The following is a 16,384-nucleotide window of genomic DNA, read 5'->3' as shown; positions in this document are numbered from 1 at the left end:
GCGAATCCTCCGCCCCTTTGAAAATATCACGACCTCGTCGGTATTTCTTTCACCCTTTTGTTGATGGACAGTGTTACATTGTGTGAGAGATTATTTGCTCCAATTGAGAATGTTAGTGTGAAATTAAACACTGTATATGCCAGTGTTGTTTTCAATAAAAAACATTTGCACAAAGCAAGCCGATCCACTTTTCCATGTTGATAAGAGCATTAAAATGAGAAAAAATAATGGGACAAAAAGAAATCAAGAGACATTTAGAATAGATAAAAATGTGCGATTAATCGTGAGTTAACCATGACATTAATGCGATTAATCGCGATTAAATATTTTAATCGTTTGACAGCACTAGTTTATATACACATTTCAGTCATGAAACACTTCAGAGCAACTGGTTCCCCTAAAGCCGTCTGCATGGCCAATTGGTCTAATGTAAAATATTTGTTTCCAACACGAGCTGGCTCAACTCAATGAGAATTTTCCTAGCCCCCCTCCTTCCCCAGCACCACCTGCCTAGTTCTGCCAAGGGGCTCCATATAATGCTAAAAATCTTATCATGTTTAATTCTATTCCAAGATTTGTGATGATTTTTATTTATATATTTATTCTGTATGGATGTCTCATTTCAGATCAAGTGTTGGGACCTGGCGTCTCTGGAGTGCTGTTGGACTCTGCCCACTCTGGGTGGGTTTGTGTACTGCCTCAGCTTCTCTCCGGTGGGCACCGGCTGTCTGGCTCTAGGGGTCGGAGACAGCATGATTCGGGTCTGGAACACCATGTCCATTCAGAACCAATATGACATCAAGACATTCTGGCAAGGGATCAAATCTAAAGTCACAGCTGTGAGTCAGATGGGTATCATTCACAGTTATATTTCCCACAGTGTCATTCAGTTAGTTTAAAATCAAGCCCCCCCCCCCCACTTCTCTTACAGTTGGCATGGCATCCACTAAAAGAGGGCTCCCTGGCGTTTGGTACCGATGATGGTAAAGTGGGCATATATGAAGTTTACTCTAACAAGTAAGAGCAACAGTCGTGCTTCATGATTTTCGAACTGTATTTATGCATATGAAATCTTGCGATTCCTTAGGTTTGTTTGGATGCAAGATTCAATCATAGAAAAAAAAAATACTTTTAGAGTTATGGCAGCGTAATTCAATTAAACTTCCAAAATACGTTTAATAAAATGGAAAATCACACATTTCACTTAATTATTTGTTTTTACGCTCAGACCTCCTCAAATCTCAAGCACTTACCACCGCAGAACCATCTACTCTCTTTCATGGGGCCCTCCTGTGCCGCCCATGTCTTTCGGTAAGTCAATTCATTAAACGCATCCGCATGACCCAGTAAACATTGAACTTGAAGTGGCGCCAAGAACAATCCTTCAGCAATAAGTGATGCCCGGCTCCTCTTTAACGCGCTCTGTAATTGAGCGAGCGTGAACAAAATGCTCGCTTTGCCTCCGTAGAGTTTGTTGGGTAATCAAGGAATGAAAACATAATTTCACCCTGCTTGCTGACAAATGACACGTTCATCACCGTATCCATCTCCGATGCTCGAGGGGCTGGAGATAATTGCTTTTGTTTGTTCAGAGGGGTTTGTTGAAGGGATGAGCAATAGTAATGGTGATGTTCCCGCTAATAATTGTGTACGTGTGTGGCTCAGGGGGATCGGGAGACAAGCCGTCCTACAGCTTATACAGCTGTGCCGGAGAGGGGGTCATCTTCCAGCACGACCCCTGGAAACTCTCAGGGGAGGCCAGTAACATTGACAAACTCATCCGAGACACTAACAGCATCAAAGTAAGATGAGAAATCGCTCGTTCTTATTTGTCTTTATTAAATTTGTTCATATTGATAAAGTTATTCTATTCTGTTCTTCAGCACAAGATCCCCCCACACACAGACCTTAGCTGGAAGCCGGATGGCAGCATTTTGGCCATTGGAAATGAAGATGGGTAATAATGTTAATCAAACCATTGTTAATCATTTTCTCTTTGAGGTTACCTTAATTGGTAACCCTTTACATTAAGTTTTAATTTGTTAACATTAGTAATACATTAATGTTAATTGTATTAATCTATTCATAATTTATTAATTAATATACTATTTGTTCTTTATGTATTTTTGTTTTATTCATGATACATTTATTTTAATTTATAAAACATGAAATCTTTCAAATATAGTACTATATGCTACCATTTAAAAATATGAGGTCATATTTATTTTTGAAAGAAATGTATACTATTAAGTCAGTAAATTAGTGACAGTAAATACATTTATACAGAAGATTTATATTTCAAATAAATGTTGTTCTTTTGAGCTTTCTATTCATCGAATCCTGAAAGAAATTATAATTTTTTACAAAAATACTAAGTATCACAACGGACATTCAAAATTGATAATAATAAGAAATGTTTCTTGAGTAGCAAATCAGCATATTAGAATGATATCTGAAGGATCATGTGACACTGAAGACTGGAGTAATGATGCTGAAAATTCAGCTTTGCATCACAGGAATAAATTACATTTTAAAATATATTGAAATTGAAAAGTTATTTTAAATTGTGATCATATTTCGCAATGTTACTGTTTTACTGTATTTTTTTATTTATTCATTTAAGCGATTTACATATGAGGAGTACAGCAAACGATTCATCGTGAAGAGGCAAACAAACGCAAATGCTCAAAATCCAAAGTTTCAGACATTACTTAGCGTTGCATAAGCTAGAATAGGGAGGAATTAAAGGAAAGTGAAATCATAGATTTTTTTTTTAAATTAAAATATTTTATCAATTTTTTTTTAAATGCAACCTTGGTGAGCATAAGATACTAAATAAAAACATTAAAAAAAAACATTAAAAAATCTTACCAACCCCGAACTTTTGAACGGTAGTGTTGTTTTTACGAATTGCATTTACTTTTAAGCTAGAATAATCAATGCTGTAAATGTATTGTTTATTTTTTATCTTACAACTCATCTTACACATTAACTAATGCTAACAAATTGAAACTACTTAGAGTGTTGTTTTGGTTCATTTTCGAATAAGGAGACAGAAACAATTGTATATTCAGTAGGAAATGATGTAGGACGGGGCTTGAGTGTATCCATCTGGATTTAATTGGGTCATGAGGCTGAGATATTTCTTGTTAGGATCATTTTTCTCATTCCACATGGATTTAGTTACAACATCAGAAAACATCAGAGGTGGAGAAATGTAAGATTAAAAATGACACATGAATTGTGCACAATAAGACCAGAATCTATTTTGATTTATTTATTTATTTGTTTATTTGACAGGGACATTGCACAAAAAATGTGTTATGGTGCGTTCACGTGCTATGGAAAATGTGATATTTTCCACTTGTGAACTGGTATTTACCAGTGTGTTGCGTTCAAGTGCTTTTGTTGTCGTAATGTGGTAAAAAGATGGAGATCCAGACCTGTTATTTAGATAAAACTATTTTAGATTGCTTAAGTCATCTGCTACATCAAGAAAATGATTTATCAAAACTCAAACGGTAAATAATATGCTGTAGGCCTATATTTTCTAGAATCTAGATCATGAATAGTTCATATTTTTACCATTCACGACTCTCGCGTTGCTCTCCGCCATTTTGAAAAGGTCAAAGTTTATCTCATCTCGGCAACTCGTGCATCAAAATATTCTACGAGCTGCCCAGTGGAAAATACCACATGAGGGGGTGTTCATGTGCATTTTCCACGTCGGCTTTTGGTATTTACCATAATTACCATAGCACGTGAACACACCATTACACAAGACAGAGATAGCTTTAAGCTAGTTTTCATCTGCAGTCCCTGGGCAGAGGAAAAATGACAGTTTTTTTTTTAAAATTTAGTCTTTTAAATATGAAATAATATCATATGCAACAATATTTTAGAGTTTTATGCATCAAATAAAGCTCATTATCGGTGGTTATATTAAGTGTCTCACTCCATAAGTGTTTTTGTTGTAGGTCTATAGAGGTATTGAAGGCCCCCATGCTGAAGCTCTTGTGCACAGTGCAGCAGCATCATAAGATCATAAACTCACTGCGCTGGCACCATGAACACTCATCTCAGAAGGAGCTGCAGTATCTGCTGGCGTCCGGCTCCAGTAATGCCACAGTCTACGTCCATGACCTCAGGAGCGCCATAGGTGAGAGAGAGAATCGGCTCTTCATCATTGTTGGAATTCTCGTGTTGGCTATTCTATGCATACAACAACAACAAAATTACATACTTTTCACAGTATACATAATATGTAGTACTGGCAGTGTTGGGCAAAGTTACTTTTAAAAGTAATGCGTTACTATATTGCCCTACTCCCTAAAAAGTGACTAGTTGCACTACTTGGTTACTTTTTATGGAAGGTAATGTGTTACCTTACTTTTGTGTTACGTTTACTAACCTGGTCTGGGCTTGCTTGTTTGTCTTTTAATTCAATTGAGAACTCTTTTGTGGCAAATGTAAAAGTCCTTTCACTCCAAAAATGAAATGAAAAAGCTTCCAGCTGAAGGGATTTCAAACCTGTACAGCAGAGGGAGTTCAACACTCTTAAAAAAAAAAAAGAAGAAAGAAAGAAGTTAATTAGTCATTTTTGCTTATCAATATGGTTGAACTATATCATCAAAGGTCAGCAGCAAAGACATTGGTTAATAACGTGAGATTGACATTACATTAACATTTATTCATTTAGCAGACATTTATCCAAAGCGACTTACAAATGAGGAGAGCAATAGAAGCGGTCATACCAACAATAGGGCAGCAATGTGACCAGTCCTAGTTAGTACAGCACAGTACACATAGCAAGGTTTTTTGTTATTTTTATATAGATATAGAATAGTAAGTGTTAGTATTAATGGGTCAAGTGTTGGGTGAAATGGGTGAACTCAGCAGCTCGGGTTGAGTTATGCAGGTCATGTCACCAGCAGGGAATAGTCCAGGTAAAGGTCTGTGAAAGGCAGAGGTGGGAGTAAGTCACACATGTGCAAGTCACAAGCAAGTCTCAAGTCTTAAAGGGGTCATATAATGGTACATGCACTTTTACAAGTTGATTGTACTGAAATGTGTGTTGGCAGTGCCTGTACACAACCATCATATAATGATAAAAATCCATCCAGTGTTTTTGTTTTAATCTCCTTATATGTTTTCCCCTGCCTCAAATTGAGCCGTTCGTTTTTGTGACGTCAATAAAACGGACGCCCCTCCCGCGATTGTTGATTGACAGCAGTGATTCAACACAGACCCGCCCTCGCTCGTCCTGTCAATCATAGTCCGCGCGGATCGGCGCGGTCATTGTTGATATGCTGGAGCACTGTCTATGAGCAGAATGGCGTCTAAGCGATTGTGGTGTTCTGTTCTTGGGTGCAATAACGGACACAGCAGTCATTTTAATGTTCCTAAATCCGAACCGCTGAAGACGCAGGGGCTGAGTTTGTTTTCGAAGGGAATATTCCCCACGAGCAACGTCAATGCTCTCATGTTTGCCGAATCATTTCTCAGTGGACTGCTTTATAAACGAGGATCAGTGTAAAGCTGGTTTTGCTGAGAAGCTGCACCTGAATAAAGGATCGGAACCTATTCGTCTTCCTGCTGAACCTTCAGAAGAACTAAAGTGAGTGTAACGTTTTATTAATCTTTATATTAATATTTATATAATCTTTGCAAATCGCCAGCTGCACGCTTCACGATGAATGCGTCGGTTTACACTCAGGGTACATTACAGCATGTTTTCTATGTACAACGTTCTCAATATAATTCATAATCCCACGTTTATAATGAACAACGTGTGGTTATTGTGTTATTGTGTTACAAACGGTGTATGCGCAGAACAGAGAGGCGGAGTGAGCAAAGCTCATTATCATTTAAAGGCATATGCACTGAAACGGCGTGCTGAAAACAGAGCTGTTTTTGACCAGGTAAAATAAGTGTTTTCTTACAATACTAATGAGAATTTTTAATTAAAGTATATTACAAACTTTTAATTTAGACCCTAAAGAATCATATTAGCTTGTACAAAAATGGCATTATATGACCCCTTTAACCTTTGAGTCTCAAGCAAGTCCAAGTCAATTTTTTATAAAAGCAAGCTAGTCAAGTCAAGTCACTGCCTTATGTCAAGCAAGTCAAGTCAAGTCGTAGCTTGGGTCACAAGTCACTGGCAAGTCATACAAACGTTTGATGATTTCACTGAATTGATATATTAAAATAAGTTAAAACTACATAAGTTGTGGACTATGGTTTTATTTGCAACATATTTTTTTTAAATATGCATTTCCACATACAGCTGAGTGGTTACTACAATAAAAATCTAAAAAATAAATACAATTTCAAACTACATAGCCTAAAATGTAAATGTAACTGAAATTAGGCCAACATTAAAGCATGAAAAAATAAATATGCCTCAAACATTGCAGAAGACCATTAAAAGGTACTAAACAATTCACAATTCAAGTATAATGGTTCCTATGCCACCAAATGGCATTCTTCAAACTGGCATCCCCTTTATATAAGTTATATAACAGCCGTTGGCATTTAGCCTATTATGAAGTTAAAACCGCCAATAGGTGGCGCCAAATCACCGTCTTAATGTACGAGTCATAGAAGCAGTCAACTGATTTGTTCAAAATGACAGATTCGTTCTGGAACTAATAAGCAACTAGGTCACTGAATCACAAATACGCATAACTCTTTCTGTGGCTTGTTTGGAACTATTGTCATTGGAGAAATAGAGCAAAAACAGAAAATATTTGGAATATTATGTCTAAAATGTCACATCACAATATTCACTCTTTGTTTGAACTGTTTTATAAAATCATCACATTTGCAATCGCGCCAATAATCTGGAAATATTTTTTTATATATGTTATAATTATGAAAATAACTCATAGGGCCATTTTTCCACCACAGTTTGAATTTTGGGTGCATATTAATTCTGCTGGCATTTTTTGCCACCAACCCCCTGATAACATTAAGAGAAACATAAACGACAAAACTAACAGTTTTCTATATCGTTTTTCGTCATTGGAAAGAACAACATTTTTGGCTTTAAAGCAAGATTTAAAAAGAAATTTGGCAAATGTTATACAAAACATATACCATCATTAATTATCATTTGAATATTGACAACATTAAGCTACATTTGAAAACATAATTGTGTATAAAGAGGCATGCTGTTTTGACCAATATTATTCTCTCTAGATTTAAAGATAGTCAAATTAACTATAACAAACAGGTTTAACAAGCCATAGCTTACTTTTAGACGTGGTGAATGAAGTTCGACTGTTCGAGGTTGTGATGGTCGTCCGATATCCCTTGCCAGTTATTATGCGTACAACAAATCTTCTTGCATGAATATGGTCATTTTCTAGTGTTTATATCCAAAAAGATACGATGCAGGGAGATGTTTTTGTATTTAGCGCGCTCACCGCGATGTAGGCTATTTCTGGGCTTGTGCAGCGTCACGCAATCGCGCAGAATCTGATGACTGACGTCAATGGTTCCGTTGCTTTCATTTTGTTTATCAATGGATGTTGCGATGATTTATATAAAAATGTATATCAAGTCATTCTCGAGTCATACAGTTCAAGTCAAGTCAAGTCTCAAGTCATTGGATCTCAAGTCAAAGTCAAGTCGAGTCATTTTCTTAATTTAGTCAAGCAAGTCTCAAGTCCTTAAATTTGCGACTCGAGTCTGACTCGAGTCAAGTCATGTGACTCGAGTCCCCCATCTCTGGTGAAAGGAATTTTGGGATGGTACCACAAGGTGCCGTTCACTTGCAGAACGCAAGGTATAGGGAGGCAGAGCCTGTGGTTGGTCTGCGATTGGCAACAAGTGCAATTTTACAAGGAGAGGTGTGATGTGCGCACTCTTCGGCTTGTTAAAGACCACTCTAGCTGCAGCATTCTGGATCAGTTGCAGAGGTTTGACAGTTGATGCTGGATGGCCTGCCAAGAGCTTGGACAGGGAGTTGTGTAGCATGCTCCAATAGGAAGGGCCTGATCTTCCTAATGTTGTATAAGGCGAATCTGCAGGACTGAGCAGTTACAGCAATGTCATCAATCACAACTCCAAGGTTCCTGGCTGTCCTTGATGGAGTTATGGTTGACGAACCCAGCTGAATGGAGAAGTTGTGATGAAGTGTTGGGTTGGCTGAGACCACAAGCAGTTCTGTCTTTGCAAGGTTGAGTTGAAGGGTGGTGGTCCGTAATCCAGCAAGAATTGTCCGTCGGGCAGGCTGAGATGCGAGCAGCTACTGTTGGATCCTCTGGCTGTAATGACAGGTAGAGTTGTGTGTTTTCAGTTATTGGCTGGAACACTGTTTGTTTTGTTTCATGGAGCGGGTTGCCCCAGTTTGTTTTTGTTGCCGTTTGTGGAGCCTGGGCTGTCTACAGAGACTGCGTTTTTTTACAGTGTGTTCAGGGGACAGGCAGCTAGCGGATAGTGAGGAGATGTTTGCTGTATGTGACAAAAAAAGTTTTGGCCTAAAAAACGTGTGACATCGCTTAGAGCACCTTTAAATTTCTACTGTAAAGTAGCTCTCCAGTGTGTTCATGTTTGACCTCGACGGACTGAACAGAAGAAATGAACCAGAGAGAAGATTTCCACATCAAAGAAGGCAGCGCCTTAAAGCCACACCCATCTATTACGTAATCCCCACTGACCAATGGTAGTTCGAAGGTGTTTTTGGAAAGTTCGCTTTGGCAAGCTTCAGAAATGAACTTGTTTTGGCCTGATTTTGCTCGGTGACGTCACAATAGTTCATTCTTCGATTTAGCTTGAAGTATATCGGGGCTTTGAATTTGCTTGTTTTGCTTATTAAGGTTTTTCACTTACAGAAACCCCATCAGAGAATCCAGTGCTGGTGACTGAACCTTTCAGAACTCTCTCTGGTCACACCAACAAAATCACCGGCCTAGCCTGGAGTCCCCATCACGATGGGCGTCTGGTGACAGCATGTTATGACGGAACCTCTCAGGCAAGTTACACTTTTATTTATTATTTAAAACATTTTTTAAAAGGTTTAAAAACATTTTATGTCGCAGTAATATAATCGAATTCAAGGTTATTTTATCTGGAAATTTTATGAAAATATGGTTTATATTAAAAGGGGTCATGATATTGTTTTTTTAATTATTATTTGAATTGTTCCTTGAGGTTCACTTATAATTTTAACTTTTAATAATTTACTTATAATAGTTTTTGCACAAAAAAAAATATATATATATATATATATATATATCAAAATGAGCCATTTTTGGAGATTGATTAAATAAGTGCTTTGTTTATAATGAAGAGGATGTTGAAAGCTATGAAACTTGCAGAATGTACAAAGACCTATTATATGTCAAAAGGCAAATTTGGTTTCTTATGTAACGACCCCTTTAAATAGTCATGCGTTTTGTATAATCCATCGTCTAGAAAAAATACAAATTAAATTTCATTAGTGTGTAAAAACGTATTGTTCACAGGTGTGGGATGTGCTGAAAGAGCAGCCGGTGTGTAACTACAGGGGTCACTCAGGCCGACTGATGTGCGTCCAGTGGTCCGCTGTTCACCCAGATCTGATCTGGACCGGTGGAGATGACTTCACCCTCCAAGAATGGGCCATATCCAAGCAGGAACACGTCACACCTCCCAAGAGTATGCATATCATTATATTCAACTAGTGATGCACCGAAACTTCGGCAAACAAACATATTCAACGGAAACAAATTTTTGGTTTTGTCCGAAACCAGCCAAAGTCATTGCCTGAAACGTTGGTTTAATTAACACTATTATGGAAGCTTGTTTCCGCCACAGAATAACACATTTTAAAAGATAATTGCGACTTTTTATCTCACAATTGCGAGTTTACATCTCGCTATTCTGATTTTATAACACGCAGTTGCAATTTTTATATTAGGGTTGGGCATTTTAAACAAAAATAATATTCGAAGATCGCTGGGTATTATTTGAAAATCGCACCCCTCCCCCACATGCACGCACGCATGTATAGGCCACACACCAGAGCATGTAAGTGGAGCGAAGCTGAGCGGTGTGATGCTTAAATATACCTTAAACTTAAACAAGTTTCATATTTATGTTTAAATAATATAATGTTGTTTTTTAATTTCATCTCTGTTGATTATTTGAAAAGTGAAAGGCATGAGTAAGATAGGATCATAAGATGCGCAGTATATCGGGAGACATATGGAGTGGGTCAGACATGATTTTGACCACTTCATTAAGTTCTGTTTTGTAGAAAGCCTTTCTTTAAAGTGAATTTTGTTTTGTATAAATTGTATCTTAATTTTAATCTTTAATGTTTCATCAACCAATTGCCTGGATTTAATAAATAAGAAGCACATATAGCAGACAATATAATCAGGACATGGAGGCAGAATATTAAAAATATAAAAGGAAATATTACCACTCCGCTCACATGCTCTGGTGTGAGAAAATGTGTAGGCATATCGTATTCTGTTGTCTGAGAGTTGATTGACAGCTTTTAGATGCGTTATTGGCAGCGTCACCCTCTGGTTACATGAACGTGGCACCGAAAACATGGGGATTTTTTAAAAGGCAATAATCGCACAACCTATTCGATATAATATAATAATAAAAACGTGACTCATCCCTATTTTATATCACGCAATTCTGAGATAAAAAGTCGCAATTACCTTTTTTATTACTAAATAATTGCTGTGAGCTTTCAAATTCTGTCAGGTTTAATCACAAAATTCAAACATTAAGTGTCATTTTGTCACTCTTTAATGTGGCATGTGGCATCACTGTAGTGCCTAAGTTCAAGTGGCATGTGAACCAATCATTTCTTCCACTTTACTACCAGACCATGACATAAATATGAATATACGAATACTTTGATGTTTTCATCAACAGGTAAAAAACGTGTTGAGATAGAGAAAAAGAAAGGACCTCAGAAAAAGCCCAAGAAGAAAAAGAAGGCCCCAGGAAAAGGAGGGATGAAGGCGGAAGAAAGTGAATTAGCTTTAGGTGAAGAAATGAAAGGGGCGGCAGGCAGCGGAGCAGAAGAGGGCCAGTCAGACAATGAGGAGGAGGAAGAGAAGGAGAACACAGACGCTCCTTCCGTCACGGGTAACGGCCCGTCTTTCTCTCTTTCATCTCTCGCTGTCTCTTCCGCTTCCTCTCGCTTTTGTGCTTCCAGCGCCGTCTTTGAAATGTCACTCCGGCTGTCTGGGTGTTGTGTGATGAATAACCTTTATCATTGGGGTCACAGGCTGGTCCAGAGAGAGCAGTGTGGACGCACGTGGCACTGAGAGGGTTCAGAATGGAGAAAAGTTCATCCATGCAGTTAAAAGGGAGGTCAAAGAGGAGAAGAAAAGAGAGAAATCAGGTCGGTCTCTGCCTTAATGTGTGCGGTCAATATATTCTTCTTTCCCACTTGGATGTCTTTAACTGCCATGTACTTGCGTCAAAAAACTATGGATTCTTTTTAAACGTATCATGCAAAAAAAAAAACTGATAATAAAACGACATTGTTATTAGTTCCATAATAATTCTCCTCATTCCATGCTCTATTGCTTGGCAACTGTTATAGCAATTATTATTAACAGTAAAAAGTACATTTTTCTCATATGACTTATTGTTAATTAACAAATTAATCAATGAATACATTTAAATGAATACATAATTAAATAACTCGGGTCTTTAAAACCCTGTGGTGTTTGTTTGTCGTCATCGACATCAAACCTGCTTTGAGAAAACGGAAACATTGTAAAAGCTCTTATGTTATATCATTTGTTGTTCGTTTTAGATCTGTCTTTAAAAAAGAGAAAGCCTCGCTCCATTCTCCCGCTCAGTACTTCTATGGATCACCGACCCAAAGAGGAACTTCAACAAGACTGTCTGACGCTCGCTGCTGTGAGACACTCGCATGGTAAGTCAGGAGCCCAACATCCGGCTTAAAAACATGTAGAAACATTAAAGGCCCATTCACAACAAGAACGATACCGGTCAAGACTGCGACCAAATGGTTCAATTTTGGACCTTTTTTCTTGCTGGTGTGACTACATTTTGTTAGAGTTTGCACTGGTACGACCACCACGATGCCCAACTGATAAGAGCTGCCATTTCTGTTGCATATTAGAAACCGTGCTGCTTGTTCGAGCTGCGCAGCGCGGACAGTTTGTCAGCTTTCCGCAGTTTATACTAGACAGCGCATCGCGAGCTCACAACAGTTTTACTCGTGGACCGAGCTGGATCACATGACACCTTTACTACACAGCGCTGGGTGATCCAGTGAGAAAGTGTTTGGATTCACTGCAGTATTAAAGGGATAGTTCACTTTGAAATTAATTTTTGGTATGTTTTAGCTTACCTCAAGGGCATCCAAGATGTAGGTGTCTTTGTTTCCACAGTAGTTTAAATTTTGATATTTTTAGGTCAAACCGTTCTTGTCTGTCAGTCATATAATGCAGGTCTATGGTCACTTCCTCAAAGAGCATGCACAGAGAAGTCCAAATTAAACATGATTTAATGACTCGTAAATGTAAGTACACATTGATGGCCTAAGACACGAAACGAGCGGTTTGTGTGAGAAAACCAACAGTATTTATTTAGTTTTTACCTCTTGTAAACACAGCCACGTCCAAGTGATCTGAGGGTGCCGGCGCTTCGGTCTTTTCCGGAAAGCGCCGGAAGTGATCTCTCGCGCGTGTACGTCACTCATTGTTTACACAGAACAGAGATTGTAGGTAAGACGGCTAATTAAAATGGTACTAATTTGCGCTTATCCGGGATGTTTAAACCGTCGTAAAAGAAAACAATTTAAACTTTATTTTATTTTTATTTTAAATTTAAACAATTACACGCGCGAGAGATCACTTCCGGCGCTTTCCGGAAAAGACCGAAGCGCCGGCACCCTCAGATCACTTGGACGTGGCTGTGGTTACAAGAGGTAAAAACGATATAAATACTGTTCGTTTTCTCACACAAACCGCTCGTTTCGTGTCTTAGGCCATCAATGTGTACTTACATTTACGAGTCATTAAATCATGTTTAATTTGGACTTCTCTGTGCATGCTCTTTGAGGTGGTGACCATAGACCTGCATTATATGACTGACAGACAAGAACGGTTTGACCTAAAAATATCAAAATTGAAACTACTGCGGAAACAAAGACACCTACATCTTGGATGCCCTTGAGGTAAGCTAAAACACACCAAAAAATAATTCCAAAGTGAACTATCCCTTTAATAACATTACTGCAAGATCTAATGAGAAACATTCAAATTCAGTGCAGAATTTTCTGTTATTAACCATATCAGGTCAAAGAGCGTTGACCTGGAAACCAGGAGAAACATTGTTCCATGAACGTATGAGTTATGAAAGGCTTTTCAGTCCACAAATCACCAACATTTACCATGGATTTAATGTAGTTACCATGGTATTGTGGCAGAAATAGTCGAATGTTTTTACTGTATTCATTCAGGGTTCGTACAACCTTTTGAGAGTAAAATTCAAGCACTTTTCAAGGACTTTCAAGTGCTTCACACTTTTTCCAGCACTTCAAGGCTCTAAATATTATCCAATTTAAGTGTTATTTTTAATGTGATGACTAAAAATAATCAAAAAAAAAAAATCTAGAAAAAATCATGTTACTTTTGTTAATAAAAGTTATTTTTATCTGCATCTCAACTCAAGCTCAGTGCTTTACTGTCAAATGTGCATTTCCAAGAAATAGACATGTAATAGTATTAGTACTGCACTTATTAATGCAATACAATAGTCATATTATGATTAATTACCTTTATGATTAAAAATCCCCCAGCACTACCAAATCAGGTGCTGGTGCCACCATCTGTAGAACTCAGTGGCACCGGTGCTAACTACTCTCAAATGTTAGTCTGGAGCCCTGAGCTATAACTATATTAGCAATAGCATAGATTAGATGAAATAGTTCTGTTTATTATAAGCTCGCTGCACTTATGTCATTTGCCACGTTAAATGCTCCAGCTGATTTCTTTCTGGCTGTTAATGTTTTTATCGCTCATCAGCTGGGAAAAAAAATCATTCTGAAAGTGATTCCAAATCATTAATTAGAAAATAAATCTCTGAAATGTTTACTATGGTATAATAATGCAGTTGTCCTGCTGAGAAACTTTCTGTCGCAGAAAAGGCTTGTTCTTCTGTGACAAGGCAGATGAAATGGAACAAGATTAATTGAATGATATTTGTGAACTTTCTGAAACATTAACAAAAAAATTTAAATGTTGTTTTGGTCATGTACCAAAGTAATACCATGGGATTCTATTATTTACTTTGGACTTTCATGTTCACTACTGTTCAAAAAAATGTGGGGTCTGTATGAAAAACAATAAGTCTTTCTTACCCCAAACATTTGAATGGTAGAATGGTAGGTTTATGAATATGGAAATCATTCATTTCCATATACCAAGTTACATTTATGGTATCAGATGGTATTATCGCTGCAGTACAAGCTTTTCTTCTCATGTAGATCAATGAGGAATTTAAAGATTTTAACTTCTGCAATGACAAAATGAGAGTAAATATGTGGTTATGTCTATAGCGCATTTCCTGTCCCTTCTGCTCCTCAGGGCAAAGCGGAGCTTGTGTTCCAGGATCTGGAGATCATATTCAGCTCGGCCTGTTCACAGACAGGGATGCCCTCTACAGGATGTTTCAGGAGGAGGGTGAGTCCCAGTGCAGGGTCAATCTCTGCTCGGATGCTGAAGATCTGAGGTGAAGCAGTGATTTGGAAGCAGTGTTAAGTTCATTGTGGTGTTTTGGACAGAGGAGAGCCACGTGGAGGCTGGTCATTATGACTCAATGGTGTATCTGAGGCTGTGGAAAGGAGACGTGATTGGAGCAATAAATGTTGCTGTGGAGAAAGGAGAGCTGACTGACCACCTCCTCAGTTTAGCTCCAATGGGTGAGCCGTTTTGTGGTGTTATGACTGCTGAGCAAATTTTTAGTTCAAAATTGTATCATTTAATTTATACAATTATTATTATAATATTTGTATATTATTGTTTTTCTTTTTACTTCAAAATACTTGCTAATACTTACTAAGAAAAATATCAATTTTATTATGAAATTATTTTGATAATTATATTTTTAAAGTATTATTTTAATATATTTATATAAATGGTTATTTTTTATTATTTTTAAACTTCATGCAGAAAATGTTGTGGGGTAAAACAAATATCAAAAAAAAAAAGAGAAAATGTCAAGGTGGTGTAACTGTCCAGAGATTGTAAAAAAGAAAAAAAGGTCTGAAGGACTTGGAACATTTTCTTGGAAAAATGCTTAAAGTGTGTGGTGAAAGTCAAGCTTTTACTGTTGTTTATATATCTATGTGGTGTTTTAAAGGGATAGTTCACTTTGAAATTAATTTTTGCTATGTTTTAGCTTACCTCAAGGGCATCCAAGATGTAGGTGTCTTTGTTTCCGCAGTAGTTTCAATTCTGATATTTTTAGGTCAAACCGTTCTTGTCTGTCAGTCATATAATGCAGGTCTATGGTCACTTCCTCAAAGAGCATGCACAGAGAAGTCCAAATTAAACATGATTTAATGACTCGTAAATGTAAGTACACATTGATGGCCTAAGACACGAAACGAGCGGTTTGTTTGAGAAAACGAACAGTATTTATATAGTTTTTACCTCTTGTAAACACAGCCACGTCCAAGTGATCTGAGGGCGCCAGCGCTTCGGTCTGCGCAAGCGCCGAAAAGCGCCGGAAGTGATCTCTCGGGCGTGTATGTCACTCATTGTTTACACAGACGGAGATTGTAGGTAAGACGGCTAATTAAAATGGAACTAATTTGCGCTTATCCGGGATGTTTAAACCGTCGTAAAAGAAAACAATTACGTATGCTCGCGCGAACTCATCCGGGAGTGGTGAGTTTTCACTTCCGCCGTTGACCGAAGCGCCCGCGCCCTCAGATCACTTGGACGTGGCTGTGGTTACAAGAGGTAAAAACTATATAAATCGTTGATAAAATGATATAAACGCTCATTTGCATATTCATAGAACCGCGTATAATAAATGAGGCAAGAATGTAGTTACATTCAAGGTATTTTAAGGCATGAAGAAATGTTTTTTTCAAGGGAAAAAACGCTTGAATATGTCATTTTGGTGATCAAATATGAGTTTTAGGGGATACAATTATTGACTACAGGGGGACTTTAATCTTTTATCATTTCTTTTAAAAAATGCAGTGAAGCAGTTTTCAGAATATTGGCCAGTCAGTGTGGTGTAACCAGCATGCAGGAAACACATGTGACAGGGAAATCGTAGAAAAATTAGTTTTGTGTAGGTTTAATGTCCAGTAGAATAACCCCAAAAAGATTTCTCCTTTTCTCCTGGACATCTTTATTTGTCATTGACCCTCTCT

General features: G+C 37.7%; 1 protein-coding gene across 1 annotated transcript in view; it reads left to right on the top strand.

Moving 5' to 3' along the window:
• Window positions 1-16,384, top strand: part of gemin5 (gem (nuclear organelle) associated protein 5) — a 33,605-nt gene that overhangs the window by 5,784 nt on the left and 11,437 nt on the right. Inside the window, exons 8-20 of the mRNA XM_056262308.1 lie at window positions 627-839; window positions 932-1,017; window positions 1,229-1,311; window positions 1,666-1,802; window positions 1,884-1,957; window positions 3,978-4,159; window positions 8,841-8,980; window positions 9,474-9,645; window positions 10,885-11,100; window positions 11,243-11,359; window positions 11,780-11,902; window positions 14,583-14,678; window positions 14,780-14,917. Of these exons, the coding sequence (XP_056118283.1) occupies window positions 627-839; window positions 932-1,017; window positions 1,229-1,311; window positions 1,666-1,802; window positions 1,884-1,957; window positions 3,978-4,159; window positions 8,841-8,980; window positions 9,474-9,645; window positions 10,885-11,100; window positions 11,243-11,359; window positions 11,780-11,902; window positions 14,583-14,678; window positions 14,780-14,917 (1,777 nt within the window). The remainder of the gene's footprint in view (window positions 1-626; window positions 840-931; window positions 1,018-1,228; window positions 1,312-1,665; window positions 1,803-1,883; window positions 1,958-3,977; window positions 4,160-8,840; window positions 8,981-9,473; window positions 9,646-10,884; window positions 11,101-11,242; window positions 11,360-11,779; window positions 11,903-14,582; window positions 14,679-14,779; window positions 14,918-16,384) is intronic.

The sequence above is a fragment of the Rhinichthys klamathensis genome, unplaced genomic scaffold (genome assembly GCF_029890125.1).
Source record: "Rhinichthys klamathensis goyatoka isolate OS25496 unplaced genomic scaffold, OSU_Roscu_1.1 h1tg000191l_1, whole genome shotgun sequence".
Taxonomy (NCBI): Eukaryota; Metazoa; Chordata; class Actinopteri; order Cypriniformes; family Leuciscidae; genus Rhinichthys; species Rhinichthys klamathensis.
The sequence above is the reverse complement of the archived record's forward strand: the minus strand, read 5'-3'. Positions and strand labels throughout refer to the sequence as shown.